The sequence below is a fragment of the Pocillopora verrucosa genome, chromosome 3 (genome assembly GCF_036669915.1).
Source record: "Pocillopora verrucosa isolate sample1 chromosome 3, ASM3666991v2, whole genome shotgun sequence".
Taxonomy (NCBI): domain Eukaryota; kingdom Metazoa; phylum Cnidaria; class Anthozoa; order Scleractinia; family Pocilloporidae; genus Pocillopora; species Pocillopora verrucosa.
In genome coordinates this window covers 11,093,488-11,120,767 of record NC_089314.1, presented here as the reverse complement: position 1 = coordinate 11,120,767, position 27,280 = coordinate 11,093,488, and the positions used below count along the sequence as shown (strand labels likewise).

General features: G+C 38.3%; 1 protein-coding gene and 2 long non-coding RNA genes across 3 annotated transcripts in view; 1 reads left to right on the top strand and 2 right to left on the bottom strand.

Moving 5' to 3' along the window:
- LOC131797951 (uncharacterized) overlaps positions 1-24,684 on the top strand; it is a 28,332-nt gene extending 3,648 nt beyond the window's left edge. The window contains exons 4-21 of the mRNA XM_066163480.1: positions 255-396; positions 1,167-1,492; positions 1,778-1,922; positions 2,480-2,658; positions 3,303-3,446; positions 4,961-5,108; positions 6,082-6,410; positions 6,649-6,790; positions 8,299-8,624; positions 9,269-9,412; positions 12,629-12,826; positions 19,453-19,596; positions 20,418-20,565; positions 21,563-21,891; positions 22,129-22,270; positions 23,029-23,354; positions 23,881-24,024; positions 24,557-24,684. Of these exons, the coding sequence (XP_066019577.1) occupies positions 255-396; positions 1,167-1,492; positions 1,778-1,922; positions 2,480-2,658; positions 3,303-3,446; positions 4,961-5,108; positions 6,082-6,410; positions 6,649-6,790; positions 8,299-8,624; positions 9,269-9,412; positions 12,629-12,826; positions 19,453-19,596; positions 20,418-20,565; positions 21,563-21,891; positions 22,129-22,270; positions 23,029-23,354; positions 23,881-24,024; positions 24,557-24,565 (3,465 nt within the window). The 3' untranslated portion in view covers positions 24,566-24,684. The remainder of the gene's footprint in view (positions 1-254; positions 397-1,166; positions 1,493-1,777; positions 1,923-2,479; positions 2,659-3,302; positions 3,447-4,960; positions 5,109-6,081; positions 6,411-6,648; positions 6,791-8,298; positions 8,625-9,268; positions 9,413-12,628; positions 12,827-19,452; positions 19,597-20,417; positions 20,566-21,562; positions 21,892-22,128; positions 22,271-23,028; positions 23,355-23,880; positions 24,025-24,556) is intronic.
- On the bottom strand, positions 11,351-12,253 carry LOC136279807 (uncharacterized). The gene is made up of 2 exons (XR_010717012.1): positions 12,056-12,253; positions 11,351-11,566 (listed from the first exon to the last, which is right to left on the bottom strand). It is a non-coding gene; the product is annotated as an uncharacterized lncRNA (long non-coding RNA).
- A 1,152-nt stretch (positions 24,685-25,836) lies between the features above and the next one.
- LOC131797976 (uncharacterized) lies at positions 25,837-26,770 on the bottom strand. The gene is made up of 2 exons (XR_009341250.1): positions 26,553-26,770; positions 25,837-26,064 (listed from the first exon to the last, which is right to left on the bottom strand). It is a non-coding gene; the product is annotated as an uncharacterized lncRNA (long non-coding RNA).
- Between the last annotated feature and the right edge of the window lie 510 nt (positions 26,771-27,280).

The window sequence follows — 27,280 nt, the reverse complement described above, 5'->3', positions numbered from 1 at the left end:
TCCAAGCTAAAAATTTCATCAAAATGTAAAATCTTTCATCCGATGAAATAACTCCTGTATTAATATGAAACGTGATTAAAGTTTGGGTCAATGCAATCAAAATAATTAGAGTATGACCGTCTGAAATTGTTTACATTTCACCGACATGATGTATAGTGTACACCCACAGCCAAAGTAACAGAAACGATTTTTTCACATATTTTATTTCCGCGAAAGGGCTGAATGAAATTTTGAGAATCTTTTGGATTTCCTAGGTATTTCCAGGTAACAAGGATAGAAACACAGTTATGGAGCATCTTCTTCTCTCACCATTTGACGCTCGCCTCCTTCGATTTCACCCAAAGACTTACAATGGACACACATCTATGCGATCAGAAGTTTATGGCTGTAGGAAGGGTGGGTGTTAAAACATTTTTAAAACTTGTGGATTCTCGTTTCAGACGTTTTAGTTGGCCTCAAAAAAATACTCATTACTTGCTGTTACAAAAGCAAGTTACGTGGATATTATCAAAACCAGCAACAAGTCTCATGATTCTCTTTCAATCTTTTTTTTGAGAACTGATCTTGTTTCTGCGCAAACAGTCTCCTCATTTCTTAGTCATATCCGATCCTAAGAAAAAGAACTTTATGATAGCATCCACGCTTCGGGAATTTCGATTCCGTTATCTCAAGTAATAATATTAGAATGTAATAAGGATCCACGTAGGACTTTACTCGCAAACTTTCGACCTCGTCGCCCGACCAAGCCTAACAATATAGCGGTCCAAACGTTGCATCGTGAGACAAACGATAAAACGTTCATTGAAGTCTTGGATGATGTTAGGTTAGTTTTAAGCGCTGCAGGGGTCAGTTTGATTTAGTTTCGCCTCCCTTTTTATCTAATGTTTTATCTAGAGCGTTTCAGTGAGTTGGTTTTTGTAAACTTGCATTTGATCAAAATCTTTTAATTTTTTTTTAAATTTTACACTATGTATTTTACCCAATTGTTCAACATTTATAATACTAATGAAAATGATACAAGTTTATTTGAAGTAGTAGCAGTATTTGAACTTAACAACAAGTGGCTCAGCCGATCTTAAAAATAGTTATTACTTATTCATTACTGATGTTGTATTGTCTTTTTATCACGGGCATGCAACAAACGCCATATTAATTAATATTCTTAGTTCATAGCTGCTCCGTACCACTGGGTGTAGAAGATAAACGGATTCCTGACGGTGCATTTACTGCGTCAAGTAGCTATGACAATAATCATCGGCACTCACTTGCGAGGCTAAACCTCTTATCGGATGGCAAGCACGTGGGAGCCTGGTGCTCCAAGCAAAAGAGCCGCAACCAATGGCTTCAGATAGACCTTGGAGAAATCACTGCAGTGACCAAAGTGGCAACACAAGGCCGATATAACAGTGAAGACAGGGTTAGAACATATACTCTTTCATACAGTGTGGACGGACTACATTGGACGAGTTACAAACAACGTGCTGTGGAGAAAGTAAGCTCGACTGACTTAGCAAGAGATGGAACGCCTCTAATTATTACTATTATTTGAAATACGTGGGCTTTGCGAATAAATATCAAATTTATTTTTGTTACTTGAAGTTTAAGGTATTTACCCACAAAAACAGTGACGGGGAAAGAGCAATAATTTGTGGAACGTCATTGTGACCAATGTAGCCGAAAAAGACATTACAGGGATATTGAGTTGTTTAATACAGTCGAAAATGGTTAAGAAGTGAATAGTCTACTTACCATAAACGTTATTTTCTTGTTATCTCAGGTGTTCGCTGGAAATACGGACAGAAACACCGTCATCATACACTCCTTAAAACCTCACATCGAGGCTCGCTGCATCCGGTTTCATCCAAGGAAACACAATCATAACATACCTTGCCTAAGAGTTGAGTTGTATGGGTGTCGTAAAGGTGAGTTCAGTGGATATGCCAAAACAACACACTTGATTAAACTGGTCATATTCCGGCTACAATTCGACTCGTCTTGGTCTAAAGAGTCATCTACTTTGTCGACTGCTGACACTTTTCAAATAAGGGCTTCTCGACACCTGAGTTTTAAGGAATGTTGTGTGTGGCTTAGTGATCGACTTAAATGGAAGCAAAGTAATGAAACTTTAATGAATTTGGCTTAACGCAAAACTTCGTCGCCTAATAATCATCTTGTTCCGAGAGTAATTTATATCCTTGAATTCCAAGTGCTCATGTCAGTTGTGTTCCTTTGCATCTTTGTGGGCATATTAATCAGCTTAGATCAGCTTGGTCAGCTTTGGTCAGCTACGCGTGCAAAGTGCACATACCAAGGCTTTAGTGGATTGAGCGACCATAGGATCTATTGCGACTTCTGGAAATTACTTCTCTCCGTTCCCGCGGCAAATCAGTTTATTACATAACTATTTCTTTAGTTTTTGTTAACTTTCTTCAAATGGTTTAGAGCACTTGTTTCTTACAGTGTTATTCGCTTTTTACAGTCAAGAACTGTTTTATGCCTGTGGGAGTGGAAGACGGAAGAATTCCTGATGAAGCATTTACAGCTTCATCTTCAGCCAATGGTAACTACCTTCCAAACAGAGGTAGACTTAACTTACCACCAAGTGGAGGGAAATATTGTTGGGCAGCTGGACAGAATAATGCTAATCAGTGGTTACAGGTATGTGAAAAGTCATAATACTCCACAAAAATTTTCATGAATTGATTGATATGGAATAAATAACATGAACTGTGAAAGTTAAATGCTAAGATGCTGAAATCATCCAGACAATGAAATTGAGCTTTAAAACCAAGGAGTTCAACCCGTGACTAAGCGGAAAAGCCTTTGACTTTGGCAGCTGATCAGCTGTCTGATGGAAATGAAATAAAATTTCATGTAAAAGAACATCACCATGTTAATAAAATAAATAGGAAAAGCAACATAGAAGTTTCTTTCACCTAATTTTCACACTGAGGTGTCACTGTTTCTTTTTTTTTTTCGCTTGCATCATTTCTCTCCATCCGCATTATCATGGGTTTCTAAGAATTACATGTATTATAGAAGGCCATTAAAGACGCACAAGACAAAAGAAAAAGATGTAATACAAAATAAAGTAGTATAGAGAAGTGCAACTAACGAAGCTTACTGGCACATTCTGAATAAATATCATTTAAAGAAAAAAAACAACAACAATAACAAGACACACCTACCCAACATACACACATCACTGGTGATGAATACAAATAATTAAGATGGTTAATATTGAGCAAAATTATATTTATACAGTGCCTTTTTTATGAAAACGCTTCTGCTTTTTTTTTTAGGTAAATCTTGGACGTCTGTTCAACGTACGAGGCGTGGCCACTCAGGGTCGACACGATGCCAATCAGTGGGTGACAAGCTTTTCATTGTCTTACACTGCAGATGACTTTATGTGGGTTTTCATCAAGGAAAACTGCCAAGTGAAGGTAATCAGAAAACTCAGATAATTAGTTCTTCTACTTTTGTCTTGTATCTCCTTTTTAATTTCCCCCTAATATTCAAATAATCCTCCACATCAAGTTGTGTTAACATTGGTTTCCGTTGGACCCTCAGTTTTCGAAATTTAGATTGTAGGGTCCGGACCCTCTGGGAAAATTTTTGCTTATTTTGCGAAAAAATCTATCACCAGTTCCCCGAAAATTCTTCGAACGTTGCGATGGAGGCTCTTGTCTCATGTGATTGACATGTGCGGTTAACAAATATTGTGCTGTCTCGGTGCGTCACGCTCAACAAATTGGAAATTTGGCAGAGACAAATTTTGTCGAGATTTTTGGTAAGGCCAAACAAATTTTGTCAGTCCAGTGCGTCCGGACCCTTATCGTTGAGTAACTGCTTGATTTTGTTGACACTCACTTTTTCGCTTGATTCTTACTAAACTATGATTATCATCATTATCGTTATCATTATTGAAATTTTTTTGTACAATGTATTTTCGTTGAAAAGTAGATCTTCAACATCATAACATCTTTTAAATAGGGCTTTATTTGAAGCTCGTTGCAGCATTGCGAAAGGAGGCAGGCCACAAGGGAAATATTTAAAATTAATATTCGAAAAAGACGTTATTTTATAAAACAAATGATTTTATTAAGGTATTGTTCACTACGCCTTAGGATGAAATTGGACAATCAAGATCAGTTTAGTTTGGGCGCTTTTCTTTTTCATTTTTTCGCAAATGCTGGCAGCGTTTTCCGATGCTAACTTTGCACGTATCCTACATGCGGCTCGTTTCGTCAGTGCTGCGGCACTGGTAAGAATAGGCCTTGATCACCTCAGCTAAAAAAATAAAAGAAAAACAGAAAAAACCTCAGAAAAACAAAGTATGAATTGTCGCAGCGCAAAGGGGTGGGAGAGTGTTTCTTACTAGTACAACATACAAATCATAAAAGCAAAACAAAACAACATAAAAACAATTTGGTTGGAGAACATTATACATTTCATCGAAGTAAAATAACAAACTTTCATTAGCATACATTTTATGGCTGAAATCTTCGTTTGATCAAGGCCACTCTTCAAGCTAACTTTGACGATGTATACAATTAAAACATGTATTAATCTCTTAAAATATAGCCGCTACATTGTATGTATTCTTTGCGGGAAGAAAGAGAAACCCAATGATAAACATCGAGATAAATTGCCCGGGAAGTAAACCAATGTTCCTTGCACTTAAAATCGACAGGGACTTCGCGGCAATAATGCAACTGCACGTCTCATGCTACGTGTGCACGACCGTGCGTGTTGTTTGTTTATTATTAAGCAGGAGGTCTATATAAGAAAAACTGCACCCGAAGTTACGATTAATGATGGCCTGAGGACACAGGGCAACTGATACTCCAGAACTAAAGCACCACTTTTCCCATCGTAGCCCGACCTAGATCGGTGAATAATGTACTACCGTCTTCTCGGAATGACTGCGTTATCGAATTATCGCCTTTATTTGTAGACATTTCTGGCAAATAGCGACAGGACAACAGTTGTCAAACATTTCTTCAGCCCGCATAACAGGGTGTTTGCCAGAAGCGTTCGTTTCCACCCGAAAGGTTGGCAAAGCCACATCTCCATGCGAGTGGAGATTTATGGTTGCAAAGAAGGTAAGTAAGTGATTTTAGGCATCATTTTATTTTAAGTTGACAATTCAATTTCCTGCCTTGTAAATGATGAGGTGCTAAAGAAAAGTTCCCTTTCTGAGTGTTGGAGTAGTTTTTATAAGCTATTATGGCATGCAAAGAATTTTTTTTTTTGCGTTAAAATTAACGCAGAAAAGATCTTCGATGTTATTGACTCCCAAAAAATTATGAATAAATGAACAAAAAAAATTCCACGATGCAACCTTTTCTCGTGTGGTAACAAGAGTGAGATCCAAAGTAATAGATATTCGGACAGGGAAGCCCATGTTCATCTCCTACCAGCTATTTTGCGACTTTTATAATCAGTAATAAAGAAATAAATTAGACATAGATCTAGGAATGAAATTAAAGTGAAATGAACGATCCTCCCAGCTCCTCTGCGGGCGAGGATCACCTCTTCTCTTGTTCTTTTTGTGACTTTGATGGGTTAGAAGAGAAATCAAAAGGGCTTAACAACAGTCTATGGATCATTTAGTAATTTGAATAAACTTATTTTGTTCTTTTGAAGCCTGCAAAGGAAACTCGAAAACGGATCTACTGCATAATGCAGAAGTTTATAGAACTTTTTTTGCATTTCTGTGGAAATTTGATCCGAAAACATAAGGTCAATATGCCAAACAACTCCTGCAAGGTTTGAGCCCTGTTTATAATGAAGGAAATAGATTAAGAAATTCTTGTAATGTAAACGATAGCTTTGATTGATTGGAGGTAGAGATCAAGTGTGGCGTATACCTCTTCTAGATTTATATTGCTATTCAAATACTTGCCTAATTTCGCTAAGAGTATTGCCTTCAAGGTAAATCGTTTGAGTGGAAAAAAAGCATGTATTTGTTTTAGCTTTCGCCGTGTGGATTAGCTCGAGGATTTCATAAAATCATAAAATCCTGCATTTGATGTGTTCGAATTTTTTGAAATACTGATTTATGTGATTAAACAGATCGCAGTTGCTTTCTTCCTCTTGGTATGGAGAGTGGCCGTCTTCCCGACAGCGCAATATCAGCATCGACGTATTATGACTCAAGATACATCCCGCAGTTCTCGAGACTCAATAAGATACCTAGCTCAGGCAAGGCGGGGGCCTGGTGCACACGTACCAACAATGGTAACGAATGGCTGCAGGTCAACTTTGGGCGGGAAACAACCGTAACTAAAGTAGCCACTCAGGGAAGGTATGACAGCAATAATTGGATAACGAGTTACAGTTTGTCGTACAGTGTGGATGGCTCTCACTGGGCCTGGTACAGACTCTCGGATGGACATATCAGGGTAAGAGAAATAGGTTTCACGGACAAACTTTATTTGCAGTAATAGTAATTCTATGATAATTATTGAGGTCTGGAACCCATCGTGAACATGGTAGCCTTAAAAAACCAAATCCGTGTTTGCGCCGAGAGAAAGTTATAGAAAACCAAAAATAAGTAAAACGGTTTTGTTTGTTTGTTTTTTGTTTTTAAGAAAGACGGGAACTGATATTTACTAGTTTACGTATTATCATACATGACAGGTGTTTGGTGGTAACATCGACCGTAACACTCCAGTTTATCTTCCCCTCCATTTGCCAATTCAAGCCAAATATCTTCGAATCCACCCCAGGACATGGTATGGTCACATCTGTACTAGAGCAGAGATTCATGGCTGCCAGGAAGGTAATTTTAATTAGAAAAATACACCATTAAAGCTAAGATTTTTTTACTGTAAAATGGAAGAAATCAGATTGATATCGACCTACGAAAGATTTATGATATCATGCAAAGATATGTTTTCAAATACTTGTCGCTAAATCTTCCGTATAGCATATTAAATTATATTCATTGATCTTTGAATGTGTCTCACATTCAAAAATAATTTGCAATCAGCAGGCAACTTGTCAGTAGCAGCAAATGATCTCAATTTCTCTTCGCACCTGATTAACAGTTTTCCCTCCTAGCAACTATGCCTTTGCTCTCTCTATGTAAAAGTTAAAAGAATTTCGTGTTACAATATAAGAACACCCTAAAGCTGAGTTTGTTTTTTTCCATCACCATCTGAAGCAATAGCGTCTTTATCGGATTTAACGCCGTCTTCGATTAAACGCCGCACCGAGTCATAAGAATGCGGAGTTTACTCTAGGATTAAAAATTAACTAAATACACTTGACAATTTAAATCATACAACACCACATTGAAGAGGAAAACTAGTTTCTGATGTACAAAATATGTACAAAGCATCTATATTTTTTGCCGACATATAGTTAAGAGACATGATTTTGAAAGAAACGCCGCCCCGAATAAATGCTTGACTTGAATAGACCCAACGTCGGGTAAGCCGAAAATGTAATATCCGCTGAAAGTTCTAAGTGCGACATTTTTTCATGTTTGTGTTCAAAGATTATTATTTAAGTCTTTTCACCCCGTAACTAGCCAACGTTTACACTTATTATTTCATAAGCACCTTTTTCCTTTCGACATTTTTATTGCTACCTTATTGCCGCTCTATTGCTACCTCGCATAATTATGTATCGATATATATATATATATATATAACTGCCGACAGTACTGTTTGGGCCTTCTGGGCCTCGTCAGTGCAGTGCTGATGCTAGGAAGAAGGTGTAAGTACCATATATACATACATACATACATACATACACACATACATGCATATATATGTATACATACATATATATATATATATGTATACATACATACATATATATATATATATATATATATATATATATATATATATATATATATACATCAGTAATATGCCTGTCTTCTCTCTTTTAGCGCTAAGAGCAGTTCAATAACGTACCGCCGTTTTCGCTTGTCTTTTTCCTTTTCCCGTTTTCTGGCGTTAGCATTTTGCAGTATCAATTTTGGTCTTTTCTGTGGCCGTAACAATGTAAGTGTTTTATAGTTCTCCTTCTGTCGTGTTGCTTGTTGTTTCTTTATATCATATATTGTGTAACTTTTTCAATTGTTTGCAATCTAAGTTTCAATCCACCTCAAATCGTTGAGGAGTTAAAGTGAATTGTTTTGTTTCTACACGACGTGGAGTTGTTCATTCCGTGGCCACAAATTGTATTTTCGCATAGTGCAGTTTTAACCACCTTAGCATGCAGTTGAAGTTAAGAAACGAAGTAACATGGCAAACAGTCAATTTTTCTTTTTTTAAGGATCACATTGTTCCCTTTCTCTCGGACTCGAAGATGGCCGAGTTTCAGCCAGTGCTATGTCTGCCTCGACTTATAACGGCGGTAGATGCGCTGCTAGTTTAGGCCGTTTGAATCTTGCGGCTGGTTCAGGTAAAGCGGGATCGTGGTGTGCTAATAGGAATAACGTCAATCAATGGCTACAGATTGATCTTGGCACTCCCACGACCATTACTAAAGTAGCCACCCAAGGAAGGCAGGACGCATCTCAATGGGTAACAAGCTACTCACTATCTTACAGCTTGGCCGGCTCGTACTGGGTCCAGTACACTGTGCGTGGGAAAAAGAGGGTAACCACATTTTTACAGTGAATTGTTACATATAGCTTTTTAGGTTAACTGCTCTATTATTACAGACTTCTGAGGGCTTGTAACTCACGTAAGTGGTGACTTAAGGTAACTCTTTTGTGTCAGTGTTCTTGTGAGAAAGATACTTCTGGTATTCCGGTATTATAATTATTTTTATTTAGCTTCGCCTAATTATCTCAGGCAGGGAGACCACTACAACTTTAGTCAATTACAGTGGATCCCGCGTTAACAATGACAAGGCCAGTCGTCCTTACCCGAGAAGACTAGAATTTCTATCCATTTCTTGACATTATAGAAAGGTTGCACATTCTCCTCAGTCTTTTTGAGCGTTGGTCCGGCCGGGGCTCGAACCCTCGACCTCCCGCACAATTTGTTTTCAGCCTTCTGTTCTCAAATCAATCAGAGTTACATGTAAAGACGAATGGTAAACATTCCGAGAAGAAATGAAATAGTTCTTTTCCAGAAAGATATGTTCTCAACCGAAATTTTACCACTCATAATAGTTACTATCTTCTTGACACCTGCCTTTATGATACATATTTTTGTCCTGTATAAACATTATTATTTTTCAGTGGCCTCTTACACGAACATGGTACTTTGAATTGAAATCCTTAATTTTCTTTTAGGTTTTTCGAGGAAATTTCGATCGCAATACCATTGTTGTCCACGAGACCTTCCCATCAATCCACGCCCGGTTCGTCCGAATCCATCCTTTAACTTGGCAAAGCCATATCAGCATGCGTGCTGAGTTGTACGGTTGTCCTATTAAGGTAAGAGGGAACATATTTGACTCTGTTATTACTGAGATATAAAATAAAATATACAAGAAATGCCTGTAGCGTTATAATCTACAAAGAATTTGCCCTATATTAGATTTTTATGCAGGCTTGGAGGAGTCTGATGAGTGTAGACAAGCAAATGGCACCGTGACAGAGGAGTAAAGCAAGTCTGCATGTAACGAAATGCATTTTTCAGTTGCAAACTTATAATTAATCGGTAGACCTAAATTTTAAGGAACACATTTTCTAAGATAGCTCGATTTCGCAGCGATATCAAGATGGGGAACGGGCGGCAGCAATACATCGTTGAGTTGATATATCGCTCAATACGTTCGAATGAAAACCAATAATGATGCTAGAACAAGTGATGCTCGCGATTTTCGCAGAAATCGTTTATTATCTACCGTTCGCATTACTTTTGCATAATAGCGAGGCATGATTGTAGAATAATACACCTTTAAAACTTCCAGGACTTTTCCTATGAGTTATGTTACTTCAAGATATTATCATAAAAGTATATATTAACCATGAAAATTCTTTTTTAAGGGCATCTAAGGGGAAGAAAGCTCAACGAGAGGAAACGCCGAAAGAGGATCGACTCGGCCAGTAAAAACACATGAAGTAGATGTATAGGTTACTTTTGTTAGAGAATAAAGAGCTTTTTAAAACCAAGATCTAACCTCAGGGCATGTTTACGTGGTCTACATATCTCTGTAACCACTGTATCCTCAAATTGTATATTTATACGCGTCTTTCTATATCACGGTGTGGCTACTATCATAAATCAACTCCAATTCCGATTTAAAAATAAGTGGTTTGTTTAGATCGTGTCTTAACCTTTAAAATAAATCGCGCACTTTTTTGAGGAGACTTATTGTCTTAAGAAACTCTATACATAAAAAATCTAAATGGAAGTGCATGGAAGAACACATATGCCTGAAGAAACAACAAACTTAACAAACTCTCAAAGCTCAGAAGGGAAATGACAGATTTATTTCATTTATTTATTTATTTATTTATTAATACACGGTAAAAAACTCATCAGGTACAATGAATTCTAATACAATGACTAACATCCTAAAACCTAAAAATCCTAACCCTAACATTATATCGTTGACTATCCCTTGGGAGGGCGGAATTACCTTATGCTCCCTTGTCCTCCCTGTGTGAAGAATGTGTAGGCTATTCTCAGTCTCATCCTACTTGGAAATTTCTCTCATGAAAAAGAATACCTTTTTTTCCCGTGCTATTGGTTTTGAGACCCTACCGACGTAGTCCGGATTGCCTAAACTTTGTGAATTCTATAACTCCCCCCTCCCTCCCGGAAACGTTGAGTGATTGATTTTAAGTGACGAGAGTCCGCAGTTTTATATCGCCGAAAAGGGAAGTTGAGGCGCCAAACCTATTTGAAACATCGGGGAAGATGATTCAAGGAGCTGAATTTCTTTGATAAAACAGTTGAACTTAGTCTTCTGTTTACATCCACTTCTCAACTTTAGGTGAATCGTTGTAGTGGGCTTCATCTCACTTTTAATGCCAGAAGATGTTGTCTCGAAATCTCAATTTGTATAGGAAATTTGCGCTTCCTATACATTGTACGTCCTATCATCGCCATCAGTTATAGCCCGTCAAGTCCTTGTCTGAACGCAGCCTACTTTCCAATGATTATTTATGAATTTTCTCAATCGTATTGGTCTGGGACTTTTATGAAAAAAAAATGGTTTTAGTCTCACGAATAGCAAGTCTCTGGTTCCATTAAATTATGGAGCTATGGTTGAAGGTTCTTCATTCATTTCATGGTCAGAACTTGTTCAAATTGTAAGGGCCTTTAGTTGAAAGGCAAAGAGAGGTGGAACTTCCTCATTGGGCTCCTATGGCGCGAGTGTCAAGTTAACAATATGAACCAAACATAAGTCTCTCAATAAATGTTCTTTTTTTTATATTTGCCGCTCCTTTATTCCATGAATTTACTTTCCTTTTCAACATACATGTTCTGCTGCCGAGTTAGGTTCACGTTTTTTACTTATATTAGTGGAATATTTCGCGCCTTAAGAGAGTTTTCTGCTTGAGTCAGCCGTCAAGATCCATCCCATCGCAGTTCAAGCTTCTAGCTGCCTCACAAATACTCCGTGCTGTCACTTGAACCTACAGGAACAAATAGAAATAAGGCCACTCTCTAAGTACAGTTATGTTTCACTCATTAAAAAAGTCAGTTATCCCTTAGTCCCTAAAAGTTCAGTTCCTGAAACTAAATTAAAGCCACGATAACGTCTATAGTAAGGTCAGCTTGAGACAGCGAGAATTTCATTTATGTTTTAATGATGCTCTAGGGGTTGGCTGGTCACGATTTGTTAAACTATGACAGTGAACACTCATCCCCTTCCCTCCCCCTCCCCCTTCTCAAAAAAAAACCCTTCAAAGTTTGTGTGTAAAATTGACCTCTTTTGGCCCCCCTGTCGTGCCCATCTTCCAAATCAGTGCTACAGCTCGGGATAATCATTTCGGTGCCTCTAACGTAATGGAGAGGATTTAAAAGTTTCCCACATTTCTAAAGACAAATCTGAATGGTATATTTCGTCAGATTCGTTCAGACTTTTATCCACTAAAACTTTTTGTTAACTTTGCAATACTTACATTTCTTTGGAACGTTCGTTTTCCTTTCCCAGGTGGAAATATCCCTATTCCTTCACAATCCTGAACAAGAGCAGAAAAGAACAATAAAGCGGCCACGAGCATGAAAGCTTGGATCTTCATTTTAAAAATACTGCTGGGGATTGGGGAAGAAAGGCTGTGGTTCTATAGTCTTTAGTCGCTACTCGGTCCGGAAGGAAATCTTCTAGCGATCTGCAAGGGACACGAGTGGCTTTAAAAGCGCTCCCAGCAAGTATCTCTCCTTAACCAAAACAAGGAAAGGCCATTATCCTCTTGAGAACCTAAGAACTTAATTTTTGGCTCTCGAGTAACACAAGAGATGTGTTCCACACGCGTTTTACCATAACAATAAAGACATTTGCGTAAAATAGCAAGAGCGTGGCTGCCTGTTTTGTGACAGGCTCTAGACTTGAGTGGATTGAACGACCATAGGATCTATTGCGACTTCTGGAAATTACTTCTCTCCGTTCCTGCGGCAAATCAATTTATTGCATAGCTATTTCTTTAGTTTTTGTTAACTTTCTTCAAATGGTTTAATACACTTGTTTCTTATAGTGTTATGCGCTTTTTACAGTCAAGAACTGTTTTATGCCTGTGGGAGTGAAAGACGGAAGAATTCCTGATGAAGCAATTACAGCTTCATCTTCAGCGAGTGGTAAATACCTTCCAAACAAAGGTAGACTTAACTTACCACCAAGTGGAGGGAAATATTGTTGGGCAGCTGGACGGAATAATGCTAATCAGTGGCTACAGGTATATGAAAAGTCATGATACTCTACAAAAATTTTTATGAATTGATGGATATAAAATAAATAACATGAACTGTGGAAGTTAAATGATGAGGTACTGAAATCATCCAAACGATGAAAGTTGAGCTTGAAAACCAAGGATTTCAATCCGAGACTAAGTTGGAAAGCCGTTGACTTTGGCAGCTGATCATCTGTAGCAGGTAATTTAGTGTTAACAACTGGGTTGAAAACGTAAATTAGCCACCGTAAAGGGTAAAAAAGCTGACGTTTCGAGCGTTAGCCCTTCGTTAGAGCGATTAGAGGAATTGTGGGTTGTGTGTGGATTTATATGTAGAAAGTGGAGCTACGCCATTGGTGGGAATATGGTGACGAGAAAACAGGAATAAATTAGTTGAATGAAAAGCGCTCGTTGATTCCGTGGGGATTAAGGGTGCCGATTTGGAATATAAATTTTTGTTCTAGTGTTTTACGACTTTCCCGAACTGCCTAGATGTAAGGAAAGGCCGCAAACTGCCGTATTCTGTTTAGAATGATAAGGAAGATTAAAGTGTCTAGCGACTGGTTTGGATGCGTCCTTGTCATTTCTTTCCACATCGCGAAGGTGTTCTCGGAATCGGTCACCCAGTCGTCTTCCTGTTTCGCCGATGTATAACTTATTGCAATAAGTGCAAGTTATGCAGTAAATAACATTGGCGGAGGTACACGTAAAGTGATCAATGATCTTAATGGATCTTTTGGGTCCCGATATTTCCTCTACGTTATGAATGAAAGGACAAGTTTTGCATCGTGAGCGAGCGCATTAAAAAGTTCCAGATTGGTCATTGGTTTGAAATGAACTCCTGACTAAAAAGTTGCCTATGTTTTTGTCACGTTTGAATGAAATAAGTGGGGGTTGCGAAAAGATAGTACCAGTCTCTGAATCGTTTTGGAGTAATTTAAAATTTTTAAGAATGATAGATTTAACTGCGTGGTTGTGAGGGTGAAATGTAGGAGTAAACGGAATGCGGTCAGTGTTCTCCTTCTCGGCCGTTTGTAGTGCTGCCTGTCGATCGATTTGTTGGGCACGGTGGTAGCCCGCTTGAACGACAGAAACAGGATAGCCGCGTTTATCGAAAAACTGGCACATTGCCTCTGATTTTTCGGAAAAATCAGAGTCGTCACTACATAAACGACGGAGTCTGAGAAACTGTGAAAAAGGTATGGAGTTCTTGACGTGTGATGGATGTGAGGATGAATACAACAAGTAACTATGTGAATCTGTAGGTTTGTAGTAAACACTAGTACATAAGCCGTTGCCTTCAATTGAAATTTTGATGTCTAGAAAAGCCAAAGAAGTGTCGGAAATTTCCCAAGTATATTTAAGAGCCGGATGAAAGGAATTGACGGCGGTTATAAATTGAGTGAGCTCCTCTTTGGTAGAGGAGGTAGCGCCGATGCAATCGTCAATGTAGCGGCCGTAGAGTTGAGGTTTTGGGCCGTGGTATTGGCTAAAAAATTGATGTTCGATAAAACCTACAAAAAGATTGGCGTAGCTGGGTCCCATTTTAGTACCCATGGCCACGCCATTAGTTTGTTTGTAGTAGTTACCACCGAATGAAGAGCAATTGAGTGTGAGTACTAGTTCGGCCAGACGGAGTAGTGTTTCAGAGCTAGGTTCCTTAACAATGCGTTGATCGAAAAAATGTTTGAGGGCCCGGAGACCTTCGTCATTGGGAATGACAGTGTAAAGAGATGTTATATTCATGGTGAAAATAAGTTTGTTTTGGTCGAGGAAACTAAAGTCACGAAAAATTTCAAGTGCGTGTTGGCTGTCCTTAATGTAAGACGGTAGAGTTTTGACGATAGGTGCCATAATTTTGTCTAAATAGCTGGAAATAAGTTCAGTGGGACAACTGCAGGCAGAAACGATGGGTCGACCTGGGTTGTTAGGTTTGTGGATTTTAGGTAAAAAGTAAATACACGAAGTTCTAGGAGTAGTAATGATGAGATTTTTAGCAGTGGCCGGCAATTCTTGTTTAGCTATAAGATCGTTAATCGTATTTTTGACAATGTTTTGGTTAATTAAAGTGAGATCTTTGTCGACTTTAGCATAAAAGGAGGTGTCAGAAAGTTGCCGCAAAGCTTCTTTTTGATGGAGGTCGGCCCGCCAAACAACAACTGCACCGCCTTTGTCGGCCGCCTTAATGACACTTTTTTCAGGCGATGAGTCGTTAGTAACTTGAGGGCCGATAAGTTGGTCGAGTTTTTGGGCCTTAATTTGGTGCAGATGTTTAAAAAGTTTAGAATTGGCATCCTGAATTTTGGCACGAATGGATTGTACTAACGTTTCGAGCGTTAGCCCTTCGTCAGAGCGATTAGAGGAATTGTGGGTTGGTGTGTGGATTTATATGTAGAAAGTGGAAAAATCGCCTGAAAACCTCAAAACTGTAGTTACCATTCCAGAAAATTTACTACTTTCGGATTCAGAAAAATCAGTTCTCAGCAAGGGCTTAAATTTTGTTCCCATATCACAAAAAACCGACGAATTTTCAGTTAAGCAAGACGTTGAAAAATTCCTTCGCCGCGTTCAGTTGAAAGCCTTTTTTCATGACAAAGAGGATGATTCTAACACCTCGAACAAAGATACTTTCGAAACACTCCAGATTCGAAAGTCTAAATGGACTCCCCCAGAGGGCCAGTTCTCATCTTTAGATTTTTTCCTCAAAAAATGTCGCCACGATATCAACAAACTTAAATTCAATCGTAACACCAAATTTTCCAATCTTTCTTCGGAAGAGTGGTCGGCACTAAAAAGTCTAAAAAAACGCAAAGAAAAAAGTGTCATTAAGGCGGCCGACAAAGGCGGTGCAGTTGTTGTTTGGCGGGCCGACCTCCATCAAAAAGAAGCTTTGCGGCAACTTTCTGACACCTCCTTTTATGCTAAAGTCGACAAAGATCTCACTTTAATTAACCAAAACATTGTCAAAAATACGATTAACGATCTTATAGCTAAACAAGAATTGCCGGCCACTGCTAAAAATCTCATCATTACTACTCCTAGAACTTCGTGTATTTACTTTTTACCTAAAATCCACAAACCTAACAACCCAGGTCGACCCATCGTTTCTGCCTGCAGTTGTCCCACTGAACTTATTTCCAGCTATTTAGACAAAATTATGGCACCTATCGTCAAAACTCTACCGTCTTACATTAAGGACAGCCAACACGCACTTGAAATTTTTCGTGACTTTAGTTTCCTCGACCAAAACAAACTTATTTTCACCATGAATATAACATCTCTTTACACTGTCATTCCCAATGACGAAGGTCTCCGGGCCCTCAAACATTTTTTCGATCAACGCATTGTTAAGGAACCTAGCTCTGAAACACTACTCCGTCTGGCCGAACTAGTACTCACACTCAATTGCTTTTCATTCGGTGGTAACTACTACAAACAAACTAATGGCGTGGCCATGGGTACTAAAATGGGACCCAGCTACGCCAATCTTTTTGTAGGTTTTATCGAACATCAATTTTTTAGCCAATACCACGGCCCAAAACCTCAACTCTACGGCCGCTACATTGACGATTGCATCGGCGCTACCTCCTCTACCAAAGAGGAGCTCACTCAATTTATAACCGCCGTCAATTCCTTTCATCCGGCTCTTAAATATACTTGGGAAATTTCCGACACTTCTTTGGCTTTTCTAGACATCAAAATTTCAATTGAAGGCAACGGCTTATGTACTAGTGTTTACTACAAACCTACAGATTCACATAGTTACTTGTTGTATTCATCCTCACATCCATCACACGTCAAGAACTCCATACCTTTTTCACAGTTTCTCAGACTCCGTCGTTTATGTAGTGACGACTCTGATTTTTCCGAAAAATCAGAGGCAATGTGCCAGTTTTTCGATAAACGCGGCTATCCTGTTTCTGTCGTTCAAGCGGGCTACCACCGTGCCCAACAAATCGATCGACAGGCAGCACTACAAACGGCCGAGAAGGAGAACACTGACCGCATTCCATTTACTCTTACATTTCACCCTCACAACCACGCAGTTAAATCTATCATTCTTAAAAATTTTAAATTACTCCAAAACGATTCAGAGACTGGCACTGTCTTTTCGCAACCCCCACTTATTTCATTCAAACGTGACAAAAACATAGGCAACTTTTTAGTCAGGAGTTCATTTCAAACCAATGACCAATCTGGAACTTTTAAATGCGCTCGCTCACGATGCAAAACTTGTCCTTTCATTCATAACGTAGAGAAAATATCGGGACCCAAAAGATCCATTAAGATCATTGATCACTTTACGTGTACCTCCGCCAATGTTATTTACTGCATAACTTGTACTTATTGCAATAAGTTATACATCGGCGAAACAGGAAGAAATGACAAGGACGCATCCAAACCAGTCGCTAAACACTTTAATCTTCCTTATCATTCTAAACAGCATATGGCAGTTTGCGGCCTTTCCTTACATCTAGGCAGTTCGGAAAGCCGTAAAACACTAGAACAAAAATTTATATTCCAAATCGGCACCCATAATCCCCACGGAATCAACGAGCGCTTTTCATTCAACTAATTTATTCCTGTTTTCTCGTCACCATATTCCCACCAATGGCGTAGCTCCACTTTCTACATATAAATCCACACACAACCCACAATTCCTCTAATCGCTCTGACGAAGGGCTAACGCTCGAAACGTCAGCTTTTTTACTCTTTACGGTGGCTAATTTACGTTTTCAACCCAGTTGTTAACAGTAAATTACCTGCTATACTCTCCCACCGACGCAGCACCACAGTTTCTTTAGAAACTTACCCCTTTATTCATTGATCATCTGAAGGCTCATTTCTTCGTCTGATAGAGATGAAAATAAAATTTGATTTAAAAGAACGTCACCAATAAAATAAATAGGAAAAGCAACATACGAAGTTTCTTTCTCCTAATTCTCACATTGAGGTGTCACTGTTCCTTTTTTTTTCGCTTGTATCATTTCTCTCCATCCACATCATAAAGGGTTTCTAGTAATTACAGGTCTTATAGAAGGTAATTAAAAAACGCACACGACAAAAAGAAGAAAATACATTACAAAATAAAGTATAATGGAGAAGTGCAATTAACCAAGCTCATTGACTTATTTTGAATAAAAATTACACAAAGGAAAAAAAACAACATTAACAACACATATGCACGCACGCAACACATGCATATAGTTTATGATGAGTAAAATCAAGTAAGGTGGTTAATATTGAGCAAAATAATATTTATACATTGCCTTTTAAAAAAAATGTTTCGAAGAAAGTTTAAGAATCTAAAGAGGGGAGGGATTCCAATAGAATTTCCCAGTGGGGCCAAACTTCCTTATGTCCGCTCTAAAGAAAGTGAACAATCCATAATGTCTTAACAAATATAACAAATGCAGTTTTCAGGTAATTCAGTGCAGAAGAGAGTTAATTCAGTGCAGAAGAGGGTTAATTCAGTGCAAAGAAAGAAACAAATCAGACATTCTGATTGGTCAATAATCAAAGAAATTCGCAGATAGCCAATCAAGTGCGAGCCTTGGATGTCGCAACAAAATTTGTAAATTTGCGAGCGAAACAATGGCCGGCGTTTTAAGTAGGTTTTCTTTCGCCACCGCAGCTGAAAAACAGCTTAAACAACGAAAACATTGTAAAATGCACTGCTTTTTGGTTGTCCGTTTGGAAAAAGTGGTGTTTAGAGAAGGGAATTGCCGAGGAAATCGAAAATTACGAGCCGACCCAGCTTAACACTTTGCTCGAGCGATCCAACGCCGAAATTTAAAACAAACATGGTTAAACCTCGGAAACGACGATTCCATTTCATCGAAAGTGATTCGGACACAGACTGAACAATTCCTTGAACTGTTTAGCCGGGACTTTGAACTTTTTTGCACCTTAAAGATGTGAAGATATCATTGCATATTATTGTTTTGATCGTACGCACGGTTTGAATAAATTATTTTTTGCACTTGATGCGCGCTTTGCTTATGTTTAATTATGATATTATTAGTCTTTGAAAAAATTTACTCGTGCTTTTTTATTTCAAATTGCACTCGAAATCATGTGATTACCTGTACTAATAACATACATGCAAAAAATTCAGCATGCTCATTAGCTGAGAACACGTCAATTAATTCCAAACTGTGCAGAAAGTTGAAGTTGAATGCAGAAAGTTGTAATTAAATTAATTGACAGTTAAGTTGCTCCTGCCGACCGATATATACCTAACAGAGAAAGAATACAAACGCTCAGTTATTCTCAAAATGCAGGGAATAAATCTCTCAAAGCATCTAAATTCCACTCGCCGTACGGGTTTGGGAAATTTGGTTAGCCTTTGAAAAATTTACTCATGCTGACTTATCCTAAGTTGCACTCGAAATCATGCAATTACCTATGCAAATTGCTTTCAGAACGATATAGAATTACACACATCAGTTACATAAGAGTTGAATTAAAAAAAGTAACATACGAGCGTACCTGTACCATGCTTCGTGGTATTTCAACATGGGATTCGCATGGAGTAGACTTTAATACTACTCCATACACGATATCGGCTCAGATTTTCGGAGTCAGTGATAAAGAAGCGTTTTTGATGGAAATGCTTCTGCATCTTTTAGGTAAATCTTGGACGTCTGTTCAACGTACGAGGCGTGGCCACTCAGGGTCGACACGATTCCAATCAGTGGGTGACAAGCTTCTCATTGTCCTACACTGCAGATGACTTTATGTGGGTTTTTATCAAGGAAAACAGCCAAGTGAAGGTAATCAGAAAAAACAGATAATTAGGTCTTCTAATTTGGTCTTGTATCTCCTTTTTAATTTTACCCTAATATTCAATTAACCCTTCCACGTCAAGTTGTGTTAACATTGGCTTCCGTTGGACCCTCATATTTAGAAATTTAGATTATGTGCTCAATTTAGATTATGTGTCACTGCTTGATTTTGTTCACACTTAGACTTTTTTGCTTAATTCTTACACTAAATTATTATTATCATTATTATCGTTATCATTATTGATATTTTTTTTGTACAATATATTTTCGTTAAAAAGTAAATCTTAAACATCACAACATCTCTTAAATAGCTCAAAATATAGCCACTCTTCAAGCTAAATTTGACGATGCATACAATTGAAACATGTATTGAACTCTTAAAATATACCTGCTACATTGTATGTATTCTTAGCGGGAAGAAAAAAAAACCCAGAGATACACATCGGGAAAAATTGCCCGTCGGGAAGTAGACTAATGATACTTCGTCGTTAAAATCGACAGAGACTTCGTGGCAATAATGCAACTGCACGCCTCATGCTATGTGTGCACGGCCATGCGAGGTGTTTGTTTATTATTAAGCGGAAGGTCTACATAAGGAAAACCTTACCCGAGGTTACGATTATAGCCTGAGGACTTCAGAACAAGCACGATTTTAGCCCGACTTAGACCAGTAAATAATGTGTTCGTTTTTTTCCTGCAGTTAACTGGATTATAAACCAGTTTTGTTTTCATAATCGTGTCATGAACTTAGATCGAGTGCCGCCTGCTCGGAATGACTACGTTATCAAACTTATCACCTTTATTTGTAGACATTCCTGGCAAACAGCGACAGGACAACAGTTGTCAAAAATGTCTTCAGCCCGCATATCAGAGTGTTTGCCAGAAGCGTTCGTTTCCATCCGAAAGGTTGGCAAAGCCACATCTCCATGCGAGTGGAGATTTATGGTTGCAAAGAAGGTAAGTAAGTGATTTTAGGCATCATTTTATTTCAAGTTGACAAATCAATTTCCTGCCTCGAAAATGATCAGGTGCTAGAGAAAAGTTCCCTTTCTGAGTGTTGTGATAGTTTTTATAAGCTGTTATGGCACGCAAGGGATAATTTGTTTGCGTTAAAATTAACGCAGAAAGATTTTCGATTTCATCGACTACCAACAAATCATGAATAAATTAACTAAAAAAATTGTCCACGATGCGACCTTTTCTCGTGTGGTAACAAAAGTGAGATCCAAAATAAGAGATGTTCGGACGGGGAAGCCCATGTTCATCTCCTGTCAGCTATTTTGCGACTTTTACAATCGGTTGTAAAGAAATAAATTAGACATAGATCTAGGAGAGAAATTAAAGTGAAATGAATCTGCGTGCGAGGATCACTTCTTCACTCGTTCTTTTTGTGACTTTGGTGGGTTTGAAGAGTAATATGTAGGGCTTAACAACAGCATTATACTTTGATACTCTGATCATTATTGTATAGATCATTTAGTAATTTGAATAAACTTATTTTGTTCTTTTAAAGCCTGAAAAGGAAATTCGAAAACGGATCTTACCACAGTATACATGACTACATACTGCAGAATTCTATAGATTTTTTTGCACTACTATGGAAGTTTGATCAGATGATATAGGGTCAATATGCCAAACAACTCCTGCAAGGTTTGAGCCCGGATTAAAATAAAGGAAAGATTAAGAAACTCTTATAATGCAAACGATAGCTTTGATATATTGGAGGTAGAGATCAAGTGTGGTGTATGCCTCTTCTAGATTTATATTGCTATTCAAATACTTGCCTAATTTTGCTGAGAGTATTGCTTTTAAGGTAAATCGTTTGAGTAAAAGAAAGCATGTATTTGTTTTAGCTTTCGCTGTTTGGATTAGCTCGACGATTTCATAAAATCATAAAATCCTGCATTTAATGTGTTGGAATGTTTTTAAAACACTGATTGATATGATTAAATAGGTCGCAGTTGCTTCCTTCCTCTTGGTATGGAGAGTGGCCATCTTCCCAACAACGCAATATCGGCATCGACGTATTATAGCTCTAATCACATCCCGCAGTTCTCGAGACTCAATAAGATCCCTAGTTCAGGCAAGGCGGGGGCCTGGTGCACACGTACAAACAATGGTAACGAATGGCTGCAGGTCAACTTTGAGCGTGAAACATTTGTTACAAAAGTGGCTACTCAGGGGAGGTATGACAGCGATCACAGGTTGACGAGCTACAGTTTGTCGTATAGTGTGGACGGCTCTCACTGGGCGTGGTACAGACTTTCGGATGGACATATCAAGGTAAGAGAAATTGGTTTAACGGACAAAGTTTATATGCAGTAATTGTAAGTCTATGAAAATTATCGAGGACTGTCATCCATCGTGAACATGGTAGCCTTAAATCCAAATCCGTGTTTGCGCCGAGAGAAAGTTATAGAAAACCTAAAATAAGTAAAACGGTTTCTTTTGTTTGCCTGTTTGTTTGTAAGAAAGACGGGAACTGACATTTACTAGTTTATATATTATCATACATGGCAGGTGTTTGGTGGTAACATCGACCGCAACACTCCAGTTTATCATCCCCTTCATTTGCCGATTCAAGCCAAATATCTTCGATTCCACCCCAAGTCATGGTATGGTCACATCTGTACCAGAGCAGAGGTCTATGGCTGCCAAGAAGGTAATTTTGACTGTAAAAAAATCATTAAGCTAAGACTTTTTTTACTGTAAAATGGAAGAAATCAGACTGATATCGAAATACGAAAGATCTTTTGTATCGAGCAAAGATATGTTTTCAGAGACCTGTCTTCCGTAGAACATATTAAATGATTTTCATTGACTTTTAAATATGTGTCTCACAACATGGATCTTCTCCATCTAATTTGCAATCAGCAGGTAACTTGTCAATAGCAGTAAATGAACTCAATTACTCCTTGCACCTGATTAACAGTTCTCCCTCCCAGCAACTATGCCTTTCCTCTTTCTGTGGAAAAGGTAAAAGCATTTCGTGTTCCATTAAAAGAACACCCTAAAGCTGAGTTTGTGTTTTTCCATCACCATCTAAAGCAATAACGTCTTCATCGGATTTAACGCCGTCTTCGATAAAACGCCGCGTCGAGTAATAACAATGCGGAGTTTACTCTAGGACTAAGAGTTAAATCAATGCACTTGATAATTTAAAACATAAGAAATGTGTGTCAAAAATCTGGGCATTGAAAACGGAAACTAGTATCTGATGTGCAAAATATGTACAAAGGATTTATAGTTTTTGCTGACATATTGTTAAGAAAAAAAAAACCGCTGCCATGAATAAATTCTTGTCTTGAATAGACCCAGAGTTGGGTAAGCCGAACATGTAACAACTACCTTAACAAGCAGTTGAAATTAAGAAACGAAGCAACAGGGCAAACAGTCAATTCCTTTTTTTTTTTTTTTAAGGATCACATTGTTCCCTTTCTCTCGGACTCGAAGATGGCCGAGTTTCAGCCAGTGCTATGTCTGCCTCGACTATTAACAGCAGTTCCTGCGCTGCTAGTTTAGGCCGTTTGAATCTTGCGGCTGGTTCAGGTAAAGTGGGATCCTGGTGTGCTAAAAGGAATGACGTCAATCAGTGGTTACAAGTTGATCTTGGCAGCCTTACGACCGTTACTAAAGTAGCCACCCAAGGAAGGCAGGACTCATCTCAATGGGTAACGAGCTACTCACTATCTTACAGCTTGACCGGCTCTTACTGGGTTCAGTACACTGTGCGAGGGAAAAAGAAGGTAACTTACTTTTTACTCAGTGACAGTGAATTGTTACATGTAGCTTTTTGGAATAACCGCTGGTCTATTACAGATTTCCCAGGGCTTGTACCTCACGTAAAGGTGGCTTTAGATAATATATTGGTATCAGTGTTCCTGTGAGAAAGACACTTCTGTTATTCCGGTATCTTCGAGCTTGCAAGTTTTAAAATGTAGCAAAGAGGTTCTTCTTCAAATTCTTAATCATCATTTGTAGAGTAGGCTTTGTTTTCAGCCTTCTCCTCTCAAATCAATCAGATTTTCTAGTAAAGACGAATGGTAATACTTTGAGAATAAATGAAAGAGTTCTCTTTCAGATAGATACTGCTCTCACGACTGGTATGAAAGCAACCGAAATTTCACCACTCAGAATGGTTACTATCTTCTTGACACCTGACTTGATGATGCATATTTATTTCCTGTAATAAACACAATTATTGTAGGTTAGTTTTCAGTGGTCTCTTACATGAATATGGTACTTTGAATTGAAATTCTTAATTTTCTTCAGGTTTTTCGGGGAAATTTCGATCGTAATACCATTGTTGTCCACCAGACCTTCCCACCAATCCATGCCCGGTTCGTCCGCATTCATCCTTTAACTTGGCAAGTCCACATCAGCATGCGTGCTGAGTTGTACGGTTGTCCTATCAGGGTAAGGGGGAACATAATTTACTTTGTTATTACTGTGATATATAAAGCAAAACAGACAAGAAATGCATGTAGCGTTTTAATCTACCAAGATTTTGCCCTATATTAGATTTCTATGCAGGCTTGATGGGAGTCTGATGAGTGTAGACAGGCAAACAGCACCGAGATAGAGCGGTAAAGAAGTCTGCTTATTACCAAATTCATGTGTCGGTTGCAAACTTAATCAGTAGACCTAAGGTTTAAGCAACACATTTTCCAAGATACCTCGATTTCGCAGCGATATCCCGATGGGAAACGATATACCGCCCAGTGCGTACGAATGAAAAACAATAATAATGCTAGAACGTAACAATGATAATACTCGCGATTTTCGCAATAATCGTCGATTATCTATCGTTCGCATTACTTTTACATAATACCAAGGCATAATTCAAGAATGATACACCATTACAATTTCCAGAACTTTTCTTATGAGTTATGTTAGTTCAAGATATCATAAGCATTAAATATATTAACAATGAAAATTCCTTTTTAAGGGCATCTAAGGGGAAGAAAGTTCAACGAGGAAAGTCGCCGAAAGAGTATCGACTCGGCCAGTAAAAACCCATGAAGGAGATGGTTAAAGGTTATTTTTGTCAGAGAATAAAGAGCTTTTCAAAACCAAGATCTATCCTCAGGGCATGTCTATATAGTCTATATCTCTATATAATCACTGTATCCTCAAATCGTTATTAATACGCGTCTTTTTATATTATGGTGTGGCTACTGCCATAAAAGCAACTCTAATTCCGATTTCAAAATAAGTGATTTGTTTGGATCGTATCTTAACCTTTAAAATAAATCGCGCTTTTTTGAAGAAACTTATTGTCTTAAGAAACTCCACACATAAAAAATCTAAATGGAAGTGTATGGAAGGACACACATGCCTGAAGATGTGAAATATTTTATTCAATTGAAATGTGTTCTTCGAAACCACAAACTTAACAAACTCTAAAAACTTGGTAGAGAAGTGACAGATCATAATTGTTGACTATCCCTTGGGAGGGCGGAATTACGAGAGAGCTCCCTTGTCCTCTTTGTGTGAAAAATATGTACGCTACTCTCACTTTCATTCTACTTGGAAATTTCTCTCCGTGCTATCGGTTTTAAGACCCTACCGACGTAGTCCTGAGTGCAAGAGTCCGCAGTTTAATTGTTTATATCTCTGAAAAGGGGAGTGGAGGCACCAAATCTATTTGAAGGATGGAGGTGGGTGATTCAACGAACTGAATTTCTCTGATGAACAGTTGAACTTAATCTTCTGTTTACTTCCACTTCTCAACTTTAAGTAAATCGTGGTAGTGGGCTTAGCTTCATCTCGCTTTTAATGCCAGAAGACGTTGTCTCGAAATCTCAATCTGTGTAGGAAATTTGCGCTTCCTATACATTATACGTCTTATCATAGTCTTCAGTTATAGCCCGTCAAGTCCTTGTCAAGTAAACGGCTGTGAATATATGAAAGTCATATATTTGAACTACGGATAAAGACGTGAATATGAAGTACTTTCCAATGATCGTTTAATGAATTTTCTCAGTTGTGTTGGTCTCGGATTTCTATGAAAAAAAAATTGGTTTAAGTCTCACGAATAGCAAGTCTCTGGTTCCATTAAATTAGGGAGCTATGGTTAAAGGTTCTTATTTCACTTCATCGTCAAAACTTATTTAAATCGTAAGGGGCTTTAGTTGAAAGGCAAATAAAGGTGGAATTCTTATTTTCATTGAACTCTTATGGCGCTAGTGTCAAGTCAATGATATGAACCAAACACAAGTCTCTGAATAAATGTTTTTTATATATATATATATTTGCCGCTCCCTTATTCCATGAATTTACTTTCCTTTTTAACATACGTGTTCTGTTGCTGAGTCAGGTTCACGTCTTTTACTTATATTAGTGGAATATTTCGCGACTTGAGAGAGATTTCTTCTTGAGTCAGCCGTCAAGATCCATCCCATCGCAGTTCAAGCTTCTAGCTGCCTCACAAATACTCCGTGCTGTCACTTGAACCTACAGGAACAAACAGAAATAAGGCCGCGCTCTAAGTACAGTTATGTTTCACTTATTGAAAAAGTCAGTTATCCCTTAGTTCCTCAAAGTTCCGTCCATGAAACTAAATAAAAGCCACGATAACGTCTATAGTAAGGTCAGCTTGAGAGAGCGAGAAGTTCATTTATGTTTTAAAGATGCTCTAGGGGTTGGTTTGCCTATTTTACGATATGGTCAACTATGACAGTGAACACAGTCATCCCCTTCCCTCCCCCTCCCCTCCCAAAAAACACCTTCAAATTTTGTGTGTAAAATTGATTTCTTTTCGCCCCCCGTCGTGCCCATCTTCGAAATGTTACAGCTCGGGATGATCATTTCGGTGCCTTTAACATAATGGAGAGGATTTAAAAGTTTCCCACACTTCTAAAGACAAATTTGTATGGTATATTTCATCACATTCGTTCAGACTTTTATCCATTAAAATTTTTTGTTGACGGTGGAGTACTTACTTTTCTTTGGACCGCTCGTTTTCCTTTCCCAGGTGGAAATATCCCTATTCCTTCACAATCCTGAATAAGAGCGGAAAAGAACAACAAAGCGGCGACGAGCACGAAAGCTTGGATCTTCATTTTAAAAATACTGCTGGGGATTGGGGAAGAGAGGTTGTGGTTCTGTAGTCTTTAGTCGCTACTCGGTCCAGAAGGAAATCTTCTAGTGATCTGAAAGGGACACGAGGAGCTTTAAAAGCGCTCCCAGCAAGTATCTCATCTTAACCAAAACAAGGAAAGGCCATTATCCTCTTAAGAACTTGAGAACTTAATTTTTGGCTCTCAAGTAACACAAGAGATGTGTTCCACACGCGTTTTACCATAACAATACAAACATATGCGTAAAAAAGCAAGTACGTGGCTGCCTGTTTTGTGACAGGCTCTAGACTTGTGAAAACCCAACCACATGTGCCCTGAGTGTCGTGATAGATGTTGTCAAATTACATTCGACAAAATATGTCAGCTGAATCTGAATGAAGGTAGTATTCATCAGCTCTATTTCTCAGTTTCTTAATTTTGTTTGGCCACCCTATGATAAAATTGAAATCATAGGAAAACTCTTAGTTTTGAAAGGAATTCTGGACTGACTTGCACCCCATTACCATTGAGAATTTTTCTTTGAATTTCGGAAATCGCGTGATACGTAGATCTAGTCATTTAATCTTTATCTTCTTTAACGGAGCATTAGC